General features: G+C 39.1%; 1 protein-coding gene across 5 annotated transcripts in view; it reads left to right on the forward strand.

The window, feature by feature from the left end:
* The window catches only part of PPP4R4 (protein phosphatase 4 regulatory subunit 4), a 111,941-nt gene that overhangs the window by 22,313 nt on the left and 66,879 nt on the right, over positions 1-22,749 (forward strand). For 4 of the 5 annotated variants that reach the window (XM_042858665.2, XM_005307491.5, XM_065595652.1 and 1 more), the window contains one exon: positions 14,187-14,289. The exons of the other annotated variant lie outside the window; for it this stretch is intronic. In XM_042858665.2, the coding sequence (XP_042714599.1) occupies positions 14,239-14,289 (51 nt within the window). In that variant the 5' untranslated portion in view covers positions 14,187-14,238. The remainder of the gene's footprint in view (positions 1-14,186; positions 14,290-22,749) is intronic. 5 annotated transcript variants of the gene reach the window in all.

Below are 22,749 nucleotides of genomic sequence, written 5' to 3' on the forward strand. Positions count from 1 at the left end.
TGTTCATTAATCCCTATAAAGGCTGAATCCTGCAAGGAACTGAGCCCTCTCAATTTCCCATTTATATAAAAACAGAAGTCAAAGGGGTTCAGCACCTTGCAGGATTAGGCCCTTAAATCCTAACACCTGGAACAGATTAGAAATTATGCCGAAAGGATCATGTATCAGGATACACAGTCATAACGAAAGCTGTATACAGCACCCCTTGAATGCATTGAGGCACTAACCCTGAGGCACGCTAGCTTTCAGTATCCAACAAGATATAAATTTCATAAAGACTAGGAGAGGGATTTTCAACAGCACACTATGTTGGCCTAATTTTGCTCCCATGGAAGTCAATGGTGTTTTACCATTGATTTCTATGGGAGCAGATTTAGGCCAACATGAAACACTTCGGAAAATCTCATTCTACTATTTTAGTGTTATTTGTTACTCTTACAATTCTTTAAAATAATTTTATATGTAAATGTTAGCACTTGAATGGTGGCAGATCAACAGCCGTAGAGACTTAATGTCCTACATGTCTACACAAAACAGACACAGTGTTCCACCCATGTCCTCACCCTTGAACTGGGTTGGCCACTTTTCAGTGTACAAGAATAGTTGAAGTTCATTCTCCATGCCCATTCTATTAAGGATTGCCAGTTGTGATGATGTATGTTTTTTTTTTTTGTTTACTTTCTCTCTTCTTTTTAGTGGACGCTTGTCTACCAGGAATTTGACTGAGACCACCAAACTCATTTCCCATATGCCACTGAGCAGCCATCAGAAAAAAATACAACTTTTGGTTACTACGTGCTGCTTAACAATGTCTTCCTTTACAGGCAAGGAGTCAAAGCGGAGCTCATGCCCTCCTTATATTGAGAACTACAGTCTTGGGCCCTAAACAAACAAGGCAGGCTTCTGGATCATGCCCCATACTCTTTCTACCACCTTCCTCAAGCCTACTTCTGTCATCTCTCTTTCCCGTATAGCCAACCCTGTCCCTAAGTTTACAGGAGTAAAGACACAGTTCCTTAGGGTTTCTTCCCTCTTGGTACAGAGTAAATAAAATACACAATAAAGCTCCCTTTCCTTAAAGTTCAGAGGGATACCAGGTCACAGTCATTCCAAAAGACATCCCTCCAAAGATGACTTTCCTCCCTCCTCATACTGGTCTGGCTGTCTAGCGACATCTATATCCAGGATCTTCCAAGTCTCTGGGCTTGATTTATACAAATAGCCCCCAGCTATCTTCCTATTTCTCTTTTAATATTGTTCAGGCTTGTTCCCTGGAGAGCTCATGAGCTGTAGGCATGTCTGATCTTTACATCTTCACCCTCTTCTTTACACAAAAAGACTGGACCAGGATCTCTGGTCTCCCTGGCAGGCTCTAGATGACACTATGTACCCCTGCTTGGATTTGAACTGGTGTTTTAGAGACAAAAGGTGTGAGTGTTTACAGTTTGACACAATTTTCACAAATTGAGTAGAACTGTCAGTCAGTAGGCATGCTTGCAAATTGCACTATGCTGTCATAATTGGTTGATTTGCCAGTATAAGATTCCTTCACATTCAACGCTTCTTTTGCAGAAGTGCAAATTAAATAACCAGGACACAAAATACACAACACGTGGCTTCAGAGTCTTCCAAACATGATATTCTCTCATCCAAGGCACTGAATCACTATTACAGGCTACACACGCATTCGTTAGAGCCTGTGGGTTTATAAGGGTTACTAAATTTAAGAAATAATAATAGACGTACAGCACAAAGTAATTCATCCGTAACCAGCTGACGAATCTTTTGAGCTAGGTTGCAGTATTTAGCCACAGTCCTAAGTAAGGGGCAGTATGCAGTTGCACTGGCTAAGTATGAGCTTGGAGAGACATTGTGCCTCATCATTCTCTGGTATGCAGCATAAAGCAGAATGCACCACACTCTTCAGGCCAGTGCAGAAGGGAGGTAGGGTCATGGACCTGCCCTCACTTTATCTATCTTTCTGCTTTAGGGTAATATGCACCTCTTGGGGAGCATATGGGTAGCAGTTCTTGGCCTTTGCATGATGCCCAAGAGAGAGAAGATTTTGTACCCTCTCCTCCTTCCAGAGACACATGTACCTGAATGAAGGTCAGGGACTATCAGACTCTTCATTTTTAAAAAAAAAAATTCTGAATGCACTTTAAGAATATTTTAAAAGATTAACAATACAGTTAATATACGACTGATTGCTGCAAACCTTCTCTCATGTGAGAGAGGACTACTCCCCATAGGAAAGATTTGTTGGATCTGGCCCAGATTTCCAAAGATTAATACAATATGCACACTAAATGTCTACAGGGGTTGATGTTTAGTAGTACTGTATTAGTAGATATAAATATTTAATAGTTCTGATGATCATTTTCTAGGTAACAGGTGCATTTAATTTCTCTAAGGACTTTATTTCCTTTAAGTTATGCCCAGGTTTGCTGTTTATTTTTTGTTAAACACCAACAGTGTAAGTGGGGGGAGGGATAGCTCAGTGGTTTGAGCGTTGGCCTGCTAAACCCAGGGTTGTGAGTTCAATCCTTGTGGGGGCCACTTAGGGATCTGGGGCAAAATCAGTACTTGGTCCTGCTAGTGAAGGCAGGGGGCTGGACTCAATGACCTTTCAAGGTCCCTTCCAGTTCTAGGAGATGGGATATCTCCATTAATTAAGACATTAAGACAATTAAAACACCATTCAAGACCACAAAGAAAACATATTTTGTGCCCTGAGGAGCTTCCATAGTAAAGGTCCAAACCTGGAAACACTTAGTTCTGAGTGCAGACTATGATTTCAATGGGACTACTCAAGTTAAAAGCAGTTATTTTTTATGTCCAGTAGAAAGTGTTTGTAGCATCTGGCCTCAAATAGATAATACAGAAAATACATGGAGACCCACAAGAGGTTGTCTTACTTTTTAAAAAGCAATGTATTTGGTGATGGGTGATTACCTTTTTTTTATTATTAACATTCACATTTGGGGGAATCACAGGAGAAGTGTGAGTTGAATCTTGATTTTGTTTTGATTTTTGTGAACTATAAGTATATGAACATTAGATATTCTGGATTCAATTTCTTAGCATTTAGTACAGGACATGGTGAAGGATGTACTGGTCATCTGCAGTATACAGTGGTAATCCACAATTATTAATGAGCTTCCTGTGTAATTTTGCTTTTCTTATTTTCTTTCTTATTTAGGGCCAGATTCTGAAACTGTTACTCATATCAATAGGATGTTCTTGTGTGTGATTAACTACTGTTCAGCATTAGTAAGGGTTATAGATCTGGCCTTCGATAATGTGATTCTTCTAGATGTTTATTTTCTTTAAGGTGCTTCTTTAAAAATTTCATATCACTTGCTGTTCAATGTCAGGAACTTTCTCAACCTTTTCAGTAAAAAAAGAGCCCTATCTCTTAAGTTCTCCCTGTTGACTTCAACTGGAGTTCCATGTAAGGTGGGCTTGCAGGATTGGATTCAAAGTTCTTCTGCACATGTCCGAAGTAGTAACAATACAATAGTTTCAAGTTCTAAACATTTTCTATAATTTTGTTTCTCTAAAATACATGGTGAAACAAAACAGATGATGTGATACAAAGATTTTTATCATTACTTGTGATGTCATTCCAAACTCAGACTAATAATAATAATAATAATAATAATAATATTCACACAGTCACATTATGTTATATACACATAAGGCTGTACAGTTGTGCCAAGTTTAAATTTGGCCATATTTTCTGTCTGCACAATCTGCATGCAGGATTTTTTTATTAATGTTCCCAACATTATATTTTGAAGATGCAATTTTAGAGAGTTTTTTTGAAAATTGGACCCACAATGTTGTGAATATGTCCATGGTTACAAACTGAAGAAAGATGGGAAAAATACCCAAAGATTTAGTTCTGAATTTTTGTACATAAATGATATTGTCTGCATGAAATTTGCTTACAAAAAAGGGTGATCTAAATTGCCTTAAAGTATAGGACTCTGACAGAGCTTTCCTGCAGTTAGTGCTAGTAATAAAGAAACAGTTTCTCTATAACATTGCATTTACTGTGACCTCTGAAGGAAATAACTATGTAGCATTTATATTGGTACATTTTACAGTATTAAAACTGTCATAATCTGAACATTTAGAGATAATTCACTTTAATTCTGGAGACCTGAATAGCTAAAGAAAAGAATCCACAATGCTACTGCTTCAGTAGTAATATAAGAAAAATCTTCCACAGTTGGAAAATTACAGGCTGTGTGGAGGTGTTGAAATGCCTCCAGCTCCAAATTCTGAATTGGCAGTGAGCCACTCACTGTGAGTAGTTCTCATTTAAAGGGGAAGGCACTCCTTTTCTTTGTTTCTTATTCACAAAGCTGATTGTATTTTGTCATAGTATCTGTTGATTAAGATGTACTGTTAAATTCCATTTTGCTGAATTTCAGAAAGCAAATCACTGTCCTTCAGCCAGGTAATGCTTTTGTTTCTCTAAGATTTCGTTGGAATTGTGCAAGTAATGTGATTAGCATGTGAGCCTTCGAAGAAGTATTAAACAAATCACTAACACGCACATAATGAACATTAGACACATTAGTGTTATTGCTTGAAATAAAATAATGAAATATTGATGTTTGATTTAAAAGAAAAACAAAGCAACAAACCACGTCCATCACAAAATAACTCATCATTTAATGTAAACTCATTCATGGTAACTGAGTTAATAACATCCTTTCATTCAGTTTTAAATAGAGGTTTAAAAACATGTTCTGGAAACTTTGTAAAATTGTACTTAAATTGTCTTTTTAAATTTTCTGTTCTCTAATCTAGTTCACCCTAATTTTGAATGGTTTTAAAAAAAAGATTTGGATATAGCTATGAGCTGTTGAAACTGGCTAACATAACTGTGTTTGTGGATAACATTTTTAAACCAGGGAACACTAGTGCAGATAAGACACTTAATGAGACCTCCTGCCTTCTACTGGAGCATTATGTATTTAAAAGTGATATGATAATTAGCTATACAAGTGGGTCATAATATTTTTAAGAATGCCATCCTAATTTCAGTTAGGGAAGTAGCCTAGTTATTTTAATAGATGTATTTAAAAAAAAACCAAAATGTTGATGCACTTCTCAAGTTGGATGTTATTGTAAACTATAGTTGCATTCTTGGTAAAATTACAGTCTACATTCTTGAGATAAGGTAGAAAGAAACAGGGAATGAGAAAAGGAGAAGAGTTGGATAGCCAACATGCAAAATCTTTATCATGAATGTTATTTTTCTATATCTTATTTGTGAAACTATTTCTATTAGCGTTTAGACTAATTTGGCTCCAAAACAGTTTCTAGATATCACTAAAACTGTTTGTTATTCTGAAGATTAATTGTCAACCTTTGATTGGATAACATTTTAGTTAATATTCTAGTATATACTCATGTTGTGGAATTTCAGTGTCCTTTGTATGTATTTCAATGTGGTATTCTGAAAGATCAGAAGATGAAAAAATATATACAACTGAATATTGTAAAATAAAGTTTTAAATTACAATTAACATTCTTAAACCTGCTGCTGTGAGAGGAAAGTGACATGATGGAGTCATAGAATCATAGAATATCAGGGATGGAAGGGACCTCAGGAGATCATCTAGTCCAACCCCCTGCTCAAAACAGGACCAATCCCCAACTAAATCATCCCAGCCAGGGCTTTGTCAAGCCTGACCTTAAAAACCTCTAAAGAAGAGATTCCACCACCTCCCTAGGTAAACCATTCCAGTACGTCACCATCCTCCTAGTGAAAATGTTTTTCCTAATATCCAACCTGAACCTCCCCCACTGCAACTTCAGACCATTACTCCTTGTTCTGTCATCTGCTACCGCTAAGAACAGTCTAGATCCATCCTCTTTGGAACCCCCTTTCAGGTAGTTGAAAGCAGCTATCAAATCCCCCCTCATTCTTCTCTTCTGCAGACTAAACAATCCCAGTTCCCTCAGCCTCTCCTCATAAGTCATGTGCTCCAGCCGCCTAATCATTTTTGTTGCCCTCCGCTGGACACTTTCCAATTTTTCCACATCCTTCCTGTAGTGAGGGGCCCAAAACTGGACACAGTACTCCAGATGAGGCCTCACCAATGTCGAATAGAGGGGAATGATCACATCCCTCGATTTGCTGGCAATGCCCCTACTTATACAGACCAAAATGCCGTTAGCCTTCTTGGCAACAAAGGTACACTGTTGACTCATATCCAGCTTCTTATCCATGGTAACCCCTAGGTCCGTTTCTGCAGAACTGCTTCCTAGCCATTCGGGTCCCTAGTCTGTAGCAGTGCATGGGATTCTTCCGTCCTAAGTGCAGGACTCTGCACTTGTCCTTGTTGAACCTCATCAGATTTCTTTTGGCCCAATCCTCTAATTTGTCTAGTCCCTCTGTATCCTATCCCTACCCTCCAGCATATCTACCACTCCTCTCAGTTGAGTGTCATCTGCAAACTTGCTGAGAGTGCAGTCCACGCCATCCTCCAGATCATTAATGAAGATATTGAACAAAACCGGCCCCAGGACCGACCCTTGGGGCACTCCGCTTGATACCGTCTGCCAATTAGACATGAAGCCATTGATCACTACCCGTTGAGCCAGACGATCTAGCCAGCTTTCTATCCACCTTATAGGCCATTCATCCAGGCCATACGTCTTTAACTTGCCAGCAAGAATACTGTGGGAGACGGTATCAAAAGCTTTGCTAAAGTCAAGGAATAACACATCCACTGCTTTCCCCTCATCCACAAAGTCAGTTATCTCCTCATAGAAGGCAATTAGGTTAGTCAGGCATGACTTGCCCTTGGTGAATCCATGCTGACTGTTCCTGATCACTTTCCTCTCCTCTAAGTGGTTCAGAATTGATTCCTTGAGGACCTGCTTCATGATTTTTCCAGGGACTGAGGTGAAGCTGACTGGCCTGTAGTTCCCCAGATCCTTCTTGTTCCCTTTTTTAAAGATGGGCACTACATTAGCCTTTTTCCAGTCATCCAGGACCTCCCCCGATTGCCATGAGTTTTCAAAGTTAATGGCCAATGGCTCTACAATCACATCCGCCAACTCCTTTAGCACCCTTGGATGCAGCACATCCGGCCCCATGGACTTGTGCTCGTCCAGGTTTTCTAAATAGTCCTGAACGACTTCTTTCTCCACAGAGGGCTGGTCACCTCCACCCCATGCTGTGCTGCCCAATGCAGTAGTCTGGGAGCTGACCTTGTTCATGAAGACAGAGGCAAAAAAAGCATTGAGTATATGAGCTTTATCCACATCCTCGGTCACTAGGTTGCCTCCCTCATTCAGTAAGGGGCCCACACTTTCCTTGACCTTCTTCTTGTTCCTAACATACCTGAAGAAACGCTTCTTGTTACTCTTAACATCTCTTGCTAGCTGCAGCTCCAAGTGTGATTTGGCCTTCCTGATTTCACTCCTGCATGCCTGAGCAATATTTTTATACTCCTCCCTGGTCATTTGTCCAATCTTCCACTTCTAGTAAGCTTCTTTTTTGTGTTTAAGATCAGCAAGGATTTCACTGTTAAGCCAAGCTGGTCGCCTGCCATATTTACTATTCTTTCTACACATTGGGATGGTTAGTTCCTGCAACCTCAATAAGGATTCTTTAAAACACAGCCAGCTCTCCAGGACTCCTTTCCCCCTCATGTTATTCTCCCAGGGGATCCTGCCCATCAGTTCCCCGAGGGAGTCAAAGTCTGCTTTTCTGAAGTCCAGGGTCCGTGTTCTGCTGCTCTTCTTTCTTCCTTGTGTCAGGATCCTGAACTTGACCATCTCATGGTCACTGCCTCCCAGGTTCCTATCCACTTTTGCTTCCCCTACTAATTCTTCCCTGTTTGTGAGCAGCAGGTCAAGAAGAGCTCTGCCCCTAGTTGGTTCCTCCAGCACTTGCACCAGGAAATTGTCCCCTACACTTTCCAAAAACTTCCTCGATTGTCTGTGCACCGCAGTATTGCTCTCCCAGCAGATTTCAGGGTGATTAAAGTCTCCCATGAGAACCAGGGCCTGTGATCTAGTAAGTTCTATCCCCCTGGTCTGGTGGTCTATAGCAGACTCCCACCACGACATCACCCTTATTGCTCACACTTCTAAACTTAATCCAGAGACTCTCAGGTTTTTCTGCAGTCAAGTCAAGTCAAGCTTTATGCTGCTCTGCAATAATAAAAGCAATTGTATAATGTTTTACAAATTCAAAGTGCAGTACATATTAATTCACACCACAGTCTTCTGAGGTAAATAGATAAGTATTATTTTTCCCATTTTACTGATGGGGAAAGTGAAGTGGAGAGGTTAAAGCAATGACTGTTAAGTTTATTGATCTGGATTTAAGACAGCACAGCAAGTATTTTTTAGGGATGGGATTAGAATTTAGGATGTGCTGGACCTCAACCCTGTGATCATTGCTTCAGGTCTTGCTGTCTCTGCCAATCAGAAGAAGAAATTTAAGCAATTTGTTAGAATACGAAATAATCATCTTTAACAGAAAAGGTCACCTATAGATTGTTACTGTTGCAGCCATAACTCAACTTTATTTAATAATTTTGGATCTATATGTATCTCCATCCCCAACCAATCATAAAGTCATAGAAAATGTAGGGCTGTAATCTCCCATAGACTTTTCTATTTCCTCGGTATTACCCTCCCAAGAGTCACAGATCAAATCTAAGCGTCCGCTGACATGCCCCACATACAAGAGATCAAAAGGAGCAAACCCTGTGGATTCTTGGGAGACACTATACGTGAACAATAAATATGGGAGCAACACATCCCAGTTGCCCTCATGCCTGGAAACATGCATTCCAAGCAAGGCTTTTAGAGTTCCATTGAACCATTCTACAAGTCCACTAGTTTCAGGGCGGTATAGTGCAGCTTTCAAATGCTTTACCCCACACAACTCCCATAACGTCTGAAAAACTACAGATATAAAATTATTACCATAGTCTGTTAACATTTCTTTGAGAAAACCCACTTTGCTAAAGATAGTGAACAAAGCTGTGGCCATGGTCTCAGCTTCAAAGTTAGACAATGCTACGCCTTAGGGTACCTAGTAGCAAAATCTACTACCACAAGAATATATTTCTTTGCATTCCTGGGAGATTTAGTGAGAGGTCCAACAATATCTGCAGACACTCTGGCAAATGCCTCCCCTTTAATGGGTAAAGGCTGCAAGGATACTTTTCTAGGTCCCTTAAATCCTTTGCACTTCTGACACAAGTCACAGCTCCTACAGTAGGCCCTCAATGAGTCATACATAAGTGGCCAATAGGAGTTTTGCTTCAACCTGTCACATGTTCTTTGTGTTCCCAAATGACCTCCAAAATGGCCCGTCATGGGCTAACTGGAGCAGATCTCTCCTATATCCTTAGGGTATAACTATTTGCTGACACACTTCATCAGGAAGCCTCTTTTTCCCTAAATAATAGGGCTGTTGATTAATCACAGTTAACTCAAAAAAATTAATTGCGAATAAAAAAATTAATCACAGTTTTAATTGCAACTGAAATGTATTAAATATTTTGACTTTTTTTCTACATTTTCATATATATATATATATATATATATATATAGTATTCTGTGTTGTAATTGAAATCAAAATATATATTATTTTTGATGGTAAATATTTGCACTGTAAAAATGATAAACAAAAGAAATAGTATTTTTCAGTTCACCTCATACAAGTGCTGTAGTGCAATCTCTTTTTCATAAAAGTGCAATTTACAAATGTAGATTTTTTTTGTTACATAACTGCACTCAAAAACAAAACAATCTGAAACCTACAAGTCCACTCAGTCCTACTTCTTGTTCAGCCAATAACTAAGACAAACAAATTTGTTTACATTTACAGGAGATAATGCTGCCCTCTTCTTATTTACAATGTCACCAGAAAGTGAGAACAGGCATTTGCATGGCATATTTGTAGCCACCAGTGCAAGGTGTTTACATGCCAGATATGCTAAACATTCATATATCCCTTCATGCTGTGGCCACCATTCCAGAGGACATGCTTCCATGCTGATAACGCTAGTTTAAAAAAATAATGCGTTGATTAAATTTGTGACTGGACTCCTTGAGGGAGAATTGTATGTTCCCTGCTCTGTTTTACCATCATTCTTCCATAAATTTCATGTTATAGCAGTCTTGGATGATGACCCAGCACATATTGTTCATTTTAAGAACACTTTCGCTACAGATTTGACAAACCGCAAAGAAGGTACCAATGTGAGATTTCTAAAGATAGCAGCAGCACTTGACCCAAGGTTTAAGAATCTGAAGTGCCTTCCAAAAATCTGAGAGGGACGAGGTGTGAAGCGTGCTTTCAGAAGTCTTAAAAGAGCAACACTCCAATGTGGAAACTACAGAACCCAAACCACCAAAGAAGAAAAACAACCTTCTGCTGGTGGCATCTGACTCAGATAATGAAAATGAACATGCGTCAATCTGCACTGCTTTGGATCGTTATCGAGCAGAACCCATCATCAGCATGGACACGTCCTCTGGAATGGTGGTTGAAGCATGAAGGGACATATGAATTTTTAACGCATCTGGCACGTAAATATCTTGTGAAGCCAGCTACAACAGTGTCATGAGAAAGCCTGTTCTCACTTTCAGCTGACGTTGTAAACAAGAAGCGGGCAGCATTATCTCCTGCAAATGTAAACGAACTTGTTTGTCTGAGCAATTGGTTGAACAAGAAGTAGGACTGAGTGGACTTTGCAGGCTCTAAAATTTTACATTGTTTTATTTTTGAAGGCAGTTATTTTTGTACATAATTCTACATTTGTAAGTTCATCTTTCATGATAAAGAGATTGCACTACAGTACTTGTATTAGGTGAATTGAAAAATACTATTTCTTTTTATCATTTTTACAGTGCAAATATTTAATCAAAAATACAGATGCTTCCCGACTTACGCAAGCATTCCATTCTGGAACTTGAATTTTGCGTAAGCCGGAAATATATACCCAACCATTACACAAAAAAACAAAAAAAGAAAACCAAAAAACCCTCCTATTTCTAGCTTATGGAACTTTTTCCGTAAGTGCGGATTCGTGTAAGTCGGGTTTGCGTAATCCGGGGGGCCTCTGTAAGAATATAAAGTGAGCACTGTACACTTTGTATTCTGTGTTGTAATATAATCAATATATTTCAAAATGTAGAAAACATCAAAAATATTTAAATAAATGGTATTCTATTGTTTAACAGTGTGATTAATTGCGTGATTAATCACGATTAATTTTTTTTATTGCTTGACAGCCCTACTAAATAATATTCCCTCTTTCACAAAAGATCTTCCCCGTCCTTCCTCAGTTGGGGGCATTATTCTGCGCATTAACCCTGGCCTGCTTTAATGAAATATCACTCTGTTGAGTGACAATAAATTTCTTCTGAGTTTTACTTAAATCCAGAATTGCCTCTGGTGCATCCATTTGCCTGCGATGAGCCTTTTCCTCAGTAGTGCATCCCGCTGTTACATGCACCTCCTATGCTCCTCCTTTTCCATCTCACCAATCTTTTGCTTCTCCCTTAATTGAAGTTCTATCATTTCTTTTTCATGCTCAAGATGCTGCTTGTCTTTCACTGTTTGCATTCTGACTGCTTCAGCTGTAGCTGCATCTGGGGCAGGTGAAGACTGAGGCCCTGCTTTCTGGTCACTGTCCCTGAGCAAATTTTTCAGTTCTTGATCTGGGGCTTTCTTCTTAAAGGATAACTCCCTTTGTGAGCACAAATCTTCAAGGGCTTTTCTATCAAGATCCTCATATGTTCATGGCTCACTCATTGTAAGTTATCTTTAACCAGGGGTAGGCAACCTATGGCATTTTTGCCGAAGGCGGCACACGAACTGATTTTCAGTGGCACTCACACTGCCCTGGTCCTGGCAAGCGGTCCGGGGGGGCTCTGCATTTTAATTTAATTTTAAATGAAGCTTCTTAAACATTTTAAAAACCTTATTTATTTTACATACAATAATAGTTTAGTTATATATTATAGACTTATAGAAAGAGACCTTCTAAAAATGTTAAAATGTATTACTGGCACATGAAACCTTAAATTAGAGGGAATAAATGAAGATTCGGCACACCACTTCTGAAAGGTTGCCGACCCCTGTCTTTAACCCTTAAAACTCTCAATATCAAAATTAAATTTTGATTAGTATGAGGGTTCTGATCCAAACCCAATTAATCTGTGGTAATATGTGTCCTAACCAGACTACACCAAATGTGTCTGGGTGACGGCATGAGCCACACTGAGAATGCCACACTCAGGGAAGACTACAAGGAATAGGGCAGGCAATCCCCCAAACAGGTGGTTTATTCTATAATTAGATACACCAAGCCAGTAACAAATCTGGAGTACCATACTGGTTAACAAGAAGCCAAACACAGTCCCCTTCAGGCATTCCAGCCTTTGGCTCCCATCTAAACAACCACGTCTAATATAGTGTGGGGTTTCTGAAAACTCTGTTCACCATACTTAAATTTATACCTATCCCAAAGTATTGGACACTTATCCTCAGGTCAATATGAATTTAAAATCTTACCCAAATATCACACTGTCAGCCAATCCTTAGTAAACTAACTAAAAATTATTAATAAAGGAAAAGAAGAGAGTTATTAATGGCCAAGAAATCATATACATACAAGTGATTATCAGTGTTCATATAGCAGTGATGTTATATATGTTGGCTTGCAAAAGTTTCTTTGAAATTATTCCAACGGGTCAAAATCGAAAAGCAGCTTATATGTAAAGTGTATTAAAGTCTTTCCATACTATTTTCCAGGGTATTCAAAATAAATATTTGGAAGATCTCAGATCAAAGCTTAAACTTTCCCTGTTCAAAGTTCAGCAGACTAGAGATTCAGGATGAGGCCCGAGGTTCCTTTTTTTTTTTATAGCTGAAGCTGAACCATGCTGGCAAGCTGACAGGCAACTTCACCATGTAGACTGGGAAGAAAAGCATATGCTGATAATCTGTGATCTTTATTCAATGGGCCATTCAAAGATAATGCCCTTTGCAAGAGCCATAAACTACTAAAATAGTTTACAGATGTTTCACAATCATAAGTTTCAAAGAGACATGAGGACAATGACATTATTACTTCCAAAGTTTCACTTAAATGTTAATATCCCTCTTGATCTAGAGACAATTGAGTATAGTAATAATAGTATTATAAGACTTGGAAAAAGAATTAGCATCTACAAGCTAATTTGGTTTCTTCTAACAGGACATAGGTAAACCACAGACAAATACAATTAGCAAGTATTTTTTGATCCTTATCAATACAAAGTGAACGAGTTGGGGATTGCTAGCCTAATTAAGATTTCTTTGATAACCATACATAAGTGGATTGTCTTGATTACAATTGCAATGCCTCTTGTTAAGCTGTTATAGATCAGACACTGGTTGACTAGTCTGCCAGTATCACAAATGTATTCGAGTTGCTGGGCACTAACAAAATAATTCTGATGATCAGCTAATACCTTCTTGAATGTTTCTACTGATGCACCATACTGTTTTCTATGCACAGAAAAAAGAAAATCTTTCCTGTAACATCAGTGTTCCAATGCAGACATTCTAGACTCCATTGAATGTAACCACAATAATTACATTTGTTTCCAGTTTATTGTAGAAACTTTTACCAGGTAGATATCTGTTTTTTAAAGGCATTGTGGTATTTATTTAACAAAATAGAGTTAAATTGGGTTAGTTGTCTGTAGCTGAATATAGCAACTAATGTATGTTTGTTCCTCAAAAAATGTTAAATGTTGATAGGTGAAATTAGAAATTCTAGTGGAACTCTTGAAGATCTTTTCAGCTCTAACTGCTGTAATAATAGTTTGACTCTTAACTTCAGTACTCTATGGAACTTTTGGTACCACTTAGAAACAAAACTGTAAATTCAAGCCAAAACAAAAAGTTTATTGAGATCATTATATTTGCTAAATGGTTGCTTATTTAATCCAGCTCATTTTTTGTGTGACTTATCTTCAACTATCTTCTTAAAACTAAAAAAAAACCTTCTTCAGGAGATATATATAGTTATAGTTATATATAATAGTTGTTGTATGAATAGTCATTGTCCTCACTACGAAATCTGTGACTTGAGGACAGCTTGTACTATAATACTTAAAATGTGTGTGTTTTTTGTAAGTTCTGGTCAAGACATCCAAGGAACAAGTGTGGTTGCAAATCTTCCAGTCCTGATGCAACAGAATCCTGCAGAGACACTTCGGAGGGTTTTGCCAAAAATCAGAGTAAGTTACTAAATGTGAAGTTATGAATATACCCTTTTTCCTAATAAAATATTGCAATAAAGGCAACAAGAGAAACAACTGCTTTTGTAAGTATGATTTGAAGATCATGTTGTATCAATATTAATTAGAAGGGGATGTTCCTTATTGATCTTCCACACTAATTCACTGTATACATGGAACATGTATTTTAATTGTTAATTATCACAATTAGTATATTTTTTCCAGAAAAATGTTCTGCATTCTTCTGTAAAAATCTCAGTACTATAAAGTTTACCATTCTCTGCCAGCCTATGGAGAAATTTTTGGCCAATCAATCTTAATGGTACAAATTGGCAGGCATCATTTCCTCAGCCTCATTCCATCTTCTGTGAGAGAAGCATTGAGGTTTTTATGCTACCATCCAGAATTATATATTTTGTGTTTAGTTTTCCATGGTGTATGTAATGCCCACAAAAGTTTTATCAGCTATTATTAGTTGTTTGGTGAATTCCCTATGTGCATGGTAGTCAACCAATATGGGTATATCTTAATGGGCAAAAAAGGTGTTTGTTAGTTCAATTGAATTAACTTAACATGATTGAGAAGCCCCATTAAGATGTGGGCTAACACATTTGTAGCCATGTATGGCTACAACACAGCCAGGTGCTATAGCTTCAAATGCATTGGCCTGCATTTTGCCGCTCTTTTCAATCGAGTTGAACTAACACTATTAAACAACACATCATTTTTGTCCATCAAGAGAGGGCCTAAGAATTTATTTTGAATGATGGGATATTTCTGGTGTTTCATTGGTTCAGTGTGTTGTCATTCAGCTGAATGTAGAGCAGGGGTCAGCAACTTTTGGCACGCGGCTCGCCAGGGTAAGCACCCTGGCGGGCCGGGCCAGTTTATTTACCTGCTGACGTGGCAGGTTTGGCCGATCGCGGCCCCCACTGGCTGCGGTTCGCCGTCCCGGGCCAATGGGGGCAGCGAGAAGCTGCGGCCAGCACATCGCTCGCCCGCGCCGCTTCCCGCCACCCCCATTGGCCCGGGACGGCGAACTGCGGCCAGTGGGGGCCACGATCGGCCGAACCTGCCGCATCAGCAGGTAAATAAAACTGGCCCGGCCCGCCAGGGTGCTTACCCTGGCGAGCCACGTGCCGAACGTTGCCGACCCCTGTTGTAGAGTAAGCCAGAACTTTAATTCAATTTCACAAAAAGCAAAGAACAAATCTGTTTTAATAGTCACAGCTTTCAGATTAGCCTCTGGTCTCTTAAATGCTGTTCCTTCAAACACATTTCCATCTATTTTTGTTGCTGCATTTTTCTGCATTATTTGCTTTATTTATTTATTTTTAAAGTCCAACAATAACTAGTGGCTGCTCATCGCTATTTAGACTTTGTGATAAGTAATACTTAAATTGGACTACTGCTGCCTAAGACTCAAAGGAAATACTCAGATCAAAGGGAACTGATTGCTAGCATTAAATAAGTTCTTGCAACAACCTAAGACCAGCAATGCTGATAGTTTTAGTCCTGTAAAGAATGCAATAGATAACAATATTACTGACTCAGCTCTTTCAAAGATCTCAGGCTCTCTCAAGCTCTTGCTGGTGTAACCCTTCTGTCCGACGGAGTTGGCAGCAATAAGGGCCAGGTTCAGTACCTAGGGATTCCGTTTCAATAACACAATGCAAAACCAGCTCGAGCCCCCACCCAGTGACCTGGGACAATTACATACCACCCCCCGGATGCCTCTAGGAACCAATACTTCCCCTCTTGCAAGCAAGGAGTCTGAGTGTAGCAAAATCCTTTTAATAAAGGAGGGAAACAATGCAGCATTATGTTGGGGAAACACCACAAACAAGATTCATAACACAAACCATGAGCAAAAGACCCACCCCCAAGTAAGTTTGGCAGTGTCCTTTTCCCCTCAGGGTCTTAAGTCCAGCACCCCAAAAATCACCCAAAAGTCCAACAGCCCAAAAGCCTCTGTCCCTGGTCAGGGCAGCGCCAGAGTTCAAAAGTTTATCTGCAGAGTTTTACCTCCCAGCCTGGGGAGTCCCGGGGGTGTTAAGGGGCACCTTATGTGGTCCGAGGCCAACTGCCCTGCCTCTCCGTGGGGTTTTGCAGCCTGTAACTAGACTCCTAATGGAATCAAAATTAGCTCTGATATTCCACAGTGGAGAGAGGAGGAGGTGCAATTGGTGTTTCAGGCCCTCAAAAGGGGCCCATACCATCAGGTACAAATGCCTGTCCCCATCCTCTCTCAATTCACTGGGTTTTGGAACCCATATCCCTTGTCTAGAGAGTGCTACTTAGTTAATGGCGAGTCCCTCTGTCATAAAACAGTTCCACTGTCCTTGATTCAGATAATCAGGGTAACAACACTTTATTCTTCCTGCCCCAATAACAGAGAAACTGGGGATCCCTCAGCAGCCAAAGTGACCATTTGGGCTGCTGTGGGCTCATGCTAGGCGGGGTGGGTGTGCCTATGCAAACAAGATCAGCCCCTGAAGTTCTTTTCCACAACTCACCACAATTCACCACCAGATGTGAGGGTAGAGCTCGTTCTGACTCTGCTTACATTGAAATAAAGGTTGGAGGAGTGTCAACTTGCTCAGTCTGAAACTGCATACGTTTTGAACCTGTTTTAACATGGCCTAAACAGTCTCTCCTCAGGTACAGTTTTTTTAATTTAAATAATCTGTTAGTATGCACAGTATTTAGTATCTGTTCTTTAACAGGGGAATTTCAGAGCTCCTTCTAAGAGTCTATTATGACTAAATCCCAGTATAAGTTGTACTCCTATGTCTGTTAAGATAAGGATCCCACTCTAAGAAAACTGAATGTATCAGAAGAGGAAAAAGCTGATCATTCAGCCAGAATTTTCACATCACAAAATGTGTTGTTTCAGTTCATGATGGTTCCAAAATGTTTAAGATCAGTTACGAACCTAGAGGTTGATCTATCCTTCCCTTACCTGTTTCCGGTGTTTACCTAATGGTTAAGCCAGTGAAGAACATTGACAGAATGTGAGAGAAACTAGACTACAGGTCACCTTTGTCTAGGTCCATTGTACAGCCTCTCACTAAAAAGCAATCTGAATTTGTCTATAATTAGTAGGGTGGGTATGTCTGTATTGGACATAAAGAAATGCAACGCTAACTTAAAGACTGCTGCTGGAAAATTTAGTTCTGAAGAGCTAATTTGTGGCATATCTAGTGATTTTGAGGACTGCTTCATTTTCAACATCATTGCAACAGCTCTTTTTCAATGTGTGTAATTTAATGCTTGAGTAAGGTGCCAGACTGAAAGTCGTGGAAACTGAAGTGCTATATCCATGGGGTGCCTTAGTGCCTGAGGATTAGAAATTAAGTTTCTGCCAGTTTCTTTGACAATATGACTCATCCATCCATAGTTTGAAGGGGACCATGTGTAGAAATGAAGTTTCTTCATATCCTTGAAATCTTTGTTTTTAGCTGAATCTGCCAACATATGTGTCATTTTGATGGTGATCTTCATGACATGGTCAACTGTCTTCTAAGAAATGGATTGATATCGCTTATTTCAGACTGTTGGAAACAAATTTGGCTCATTACTGACCTGAGCTGTATTTGAATCACTGTCCTCCAGTAAATATGAAAAGTTTCATGTTCCATTAAGAACATTCTGAGCAATCCAATCCCAGAAACCTTTAGAAATGAGGTGAAAAAAATTATTGTAACAGTTGCAAACTATTTTCTTTCTTGAATTTTTCCTTATATTCTCAGTGACAGGGGTAAGGTGGTGGGTAATATAGGAAGAGTTGCATGGCTGAGGCTCACAGGTTTTCTTATATTTTTATGATAGTTTTTTCTGTACAACAAGATGTATTAAAAAGGGTTGATGTCACAAGTTGACACTGACCCTGTAAGAGGGAGCAGGGCCAGTGCACCTGTGCTTCAACAGCTCACTCCAACTGGGTTTAAAAGAGGGCACCTGGACCCAGTGGGGGGAGATCCAGTGAGAGAGAGACTTGGTGAGTCAGGACTGCCTGAGAGCAGAAACTGGAGAAGCTAGAAAAGGGGTAGGTGAGAGCTTCTTGGGAGAGACAGTTTGTAGAGAGTGGAAATCTCTGTAGGCCTTTCTTGGGAGGATGGAGGAATTGGCTAGGTCGAGAGCAGGGAGGATAGTTTGGTGACTGTTCTGGGCTAGAAGAGCTAATGCTAGGAGGCTGAGAGCTAGGAGTCAGCAAAAGGGACTAGCCTGCTGACCGTCCTTAGTCAGAGAGACAGTGATGGGAGGCTGAAAAGGGCTGAGGGCTAGTAGACCAGCAGAGGGTTAGTTTTAGTACCTTCCTAAGCTGAATAGTCAGTACTGGGAGGTGGAAAAGGGCTGATTTGATAGACTGTGATTTAGGCAGAAGAATCATGGGGTTGGTAACTCTCAGGATGATGGCCTAGAGGTGTGGGACCCTGGAACAAGGGCAGAAGGAAACTGGAAACAGTACTGTGAACTCACTAGCAAGGAGCTTGGAAAATCACTGTACATTTCTATGTTTTACTATGGGAATTGGGAGAATGGTTTTTACTGTGAGGGTTCTATGTATTATTGTATGTGTATCTGAGTAAATTATGCCCAAAGATGGGATTTTGAGTGGAGACTGGGAAAGACTGTTCTTTTTATGGCCGGACGTAGGAGAAACTGAGGCAGGTGCACGTGTCATACCATGGACTACTGTAGAAGGATGCTCCAAACAGGGCTGCCTTCTTACAATTGGTTTCTATTCTAGAACATCTAACCAGTTCAAAATAGGATTTTTTCCCTCTAGAGAAAACTGGATATTAGCAAAATGGTCCTTCATTTCTTTTTTTCAACAATAATTTGTTTTTTGTATTTCACTCCTCTCATTATTTTATTTTTGCAGAGATTAGCTATTTATACCAACATACTATGTTTATAGCCTTCCCTTCAGCTTTATCTGGTTTTCAGTCCACCCATTTTATACTTACTGTGTTAACAAAAGTATTCCAGGAAAACATAGACCAGGGAGCAAGACAGTACTCATAACAAATTACTTATCTTATATTTTATCAAATTGCCTGAGGAAATAGCCTCATAGTGTGCCTTCTTTTTTCCAGTCTACTAAAATAAGAGGCTGTTTGAGAGATAATACAATATTTGTTAGAAATTAAAGCTATTTCATTTTGAATCTGTGATGCACATATTCCATCTAGTTCATTACGAGCTGTTAGATTAAAAGTGCAAGAACAAATATATCAGCAAGCCTCCTGCTCTGTAGTATATGCAATCCAGCAACGTGATTACTTGGCAGGTATTATCCTCTAGAATACTTAAATGCATGCTCCAGTACACCCTTGTCATGAGAAGTGCCTTTGGTTCCATATTGCAGAGATGCATTTATAATATTGAGCATCATAGTTCAGCTTGGTCTTGTCTTCCTGGGCTTTTATAAAAGAACTGTTTTTCTCTTATTCTCTGATCTGAACAAATGGCCACAGAACAAGAGGTGTTCAGAACTGAGGAATAAAATGGACTGACACATTGTTTAAAAAAACAGCTGAGTCAATTCCATTATCAGATTCGGTGGTGTTAAGGCCAGTTCAATAGACCCTTTTCATAAAAATATGCAAATAGGTTTGGGAAAAGAAACAAACAAAGTGACTTGAGGATGCAAAATTATTAAAAATTCATTAACTTTAACTCTAGTTTTTCCACTTAACTGCCACATAAACTTCCAGTCTCTCATTCCAGGCCCCTTTCTAAACTAACTTGCTGACTTGAAGAATTTCTGGAATTTGCTGCTTAAAATACTGAATCCAATTACATCTGAGATGTTCTTGATCTTATGATATGATTTGGTAGAGAGAGACTTCTCGAAATGAAGGTGCACTAAAAATCAGCAACTTAGATTTATTTTTTTTCTTAAATTGTGCGACACTTGAAAGTTGAGATTCTCACTTCCATAAAGGCCATTTTCTACAAAAGTTCATTAAATGTTGCCTGCCTGTTGGTTGCTGGTACTTCTTCTATTGCTTTTATATACTTACTTTCTGGCAATATATAGCAAAAAGGAGATTTTGTTCTTATAAATGTAGGGGTCATAGTGGATAAGCAATTATCGTGAGCTCCCAATGCAGTGCTGTGGCGAAAATGGCTAATGTGATCTTTGGATGTACAAAGGGGAGTAGTGATTGTACCTCTGTATATGGCATTTGGTAAGATTGATAATAGAACACTGCATACAGTTCTGGTGTCCGCATTTTTAGAAGTATGTTTAAAAATTTGGAGAGGGGTCAGAAAAGAGCCGCAACAATGATTCAAGGGCTGGAGAAAATGCCTTTACAGTGAGAGACTTAAAGGACTCAGTCTGTTCAATTTATCAAAAAGAAGTTTGAGAAGTGACTTGGTTACAGTGTATAAATACCTTCACAGGGAGAAAATACTGGGCTCTTTAATCTAGCAGAGAAAGGCATAACAAGAACCAATGACTGGAAGCCAAAACCAGACATATTCAAATTTGAAATTTAGGCTCAGATTATTAATAGTGAGGGTAATTAACCATTAGAAGAAACTGTTAAAGAAAGTGGTGAATTCTCAATCCCTTGACATCTTCAGATCAAGACTGGATGCCTTTCTGGATCATATCTTTTAGTCAAACACAAGTTATTGGGCTCAATGCAGAGGTAACTGGGTGAAATGTTATGGCCTTTGATAAACAGGAGGTAACACTAGATGATCTCATGGTCCCTTCTGGCCTTAAACCCTATTAAACTCTGTGAAATACATGTGAGTTTTGTTAATGTCAATAGCCATTAGTATAAGCAGTTCCTCCAACAGTTGCTTTAGTATCTGTTTACTTTCATTAAGAGCTTGTCTAGATGGAGAAAAAACAACGAGGCGTCATTGTGGCACATTAGAGACTAACAAATTTATTTGGGCATAAGCTTTCGTGGGTTAGAACCCACTTCATCGGATGCATGGAGCTGAAAATACAGTAGCAGGTATAAATACACAGTACACGAAAAAATGGGAGTAGCCTTACCAAGTGGGAGGTCAGAGTTAGTGCATGGCAAGCTGGGGTGTAAATCTACAGTGCATTAGCATGCCACACACTAAGTGGCTGTGTGGACCATGGGCTGCATGCTGGAAGTTCCCTAGTGCGCTTTGACCTACTACTGTTTGAAACAAGAGATGGTCAAAGCACACTAGGAAATTTTTATCGCACAGTAGCAAGGTCCACGCAGCCAGTTAGTGGGCCGCACATTAGTGCGCTGTAGATTTACACCCCAACTTGCCATGCACTAACTCTCCATCTAGACAAGCCCTAACACAAGGATAGTTGTATTTTCCTACTTTTGCTGGGTGGGTTGATAAATGCTCTTATTGGTTTTGATTGCAAATATTTTTTAGCATTGACATGCTTTTGTTATGTTTGATTTTTGTTTATGTCTGTTGAAGAAATATTAGTGCTGATGAACTGACCAGTAACTGGAAATTTTGTATAGCTGTCACTTGATCTAATTCCCATTGAAAACAGTGGGAGTTGTCTCACTTCAAAGGGAATTGAATTGTCTGTTAATCTCTCTGCACCTCTATTTCCCATATGTGAGATGGAATAATGATGTTCACCCACTTTTGTAAATTTGTATCTACAACTGTAAGTGAAAGACATAGTAATTGCTATGTGTTTCTGCAGCTTTTTATCACCCTGAGCTAATTGGGTAGTAAACTCAGCTTCCTCATTTGGTGTTTGAATGTATTCGCAGAACTCACAGGTAAGAACAAATGCTCCTTTTGTCAATGCTGTGGATAAAATAGACTGAGGAAAAGGTAATTGAAAGACATTATGACTGTCTGGATTAAGAATTTTATCTCTACTTGTTGGCAGAAATTGGTAAATCAAACCTGGTAATTTTGCCTCTGCAATTGCAGAAAATATACAGGTAGGAAAAATTTTCCATTGAAATTCTATATTTGTCATTTTAAATATTCAGAACAAAACAACAACTAAATAAACCATCAAACAAAAAACTTTTACCATACAGATTTTAATATTGGGATAAACAAGATTAAATTTATCAGACCCTTTTAATATAACTCAGAGAAAGTATGGTCAAGTTTGAGCATCAGTATTGTGTTCTATTGGTTAAATCAGCTATGATATACATAGTTCAGAAATTAAAATAAAATCATGTATATGAAATTTTTGTACATTCTCTACAGTTGAAAAACACTGATGTCTTGTTATGGTTCTCCTATGTAGATCCCCCACCCTCTGGATATCTGCATGCACCTCCTCATGAACCTTGGTAATCACTGAAATGCAGATTCATAGACAGCTTAGATATATTCCTCAGTGTATGTTCTGTGCACCTAATGACTCCTTTGTATTTGGCATTGACAGCTCCTTTCCTTTTCGATCTCTATGGTTTGGTGGATCTCGGTGCCACCAGAATGAGGTTTTTTGAAGGCCTT

Source organism: Chrysemys picta, chromosome 4, assembly GCF_011386835.1.
Source record: "Chrysemys picta bellii isolate R12L10 chromosome 4, ASM1138683v2, whole genome shotgun sequence".
Lineage (NCBI taxonomy): Eukaryota > Metazoa > Chordata > Testudines > Emydidae > Chrysemys > Chrysemys picta.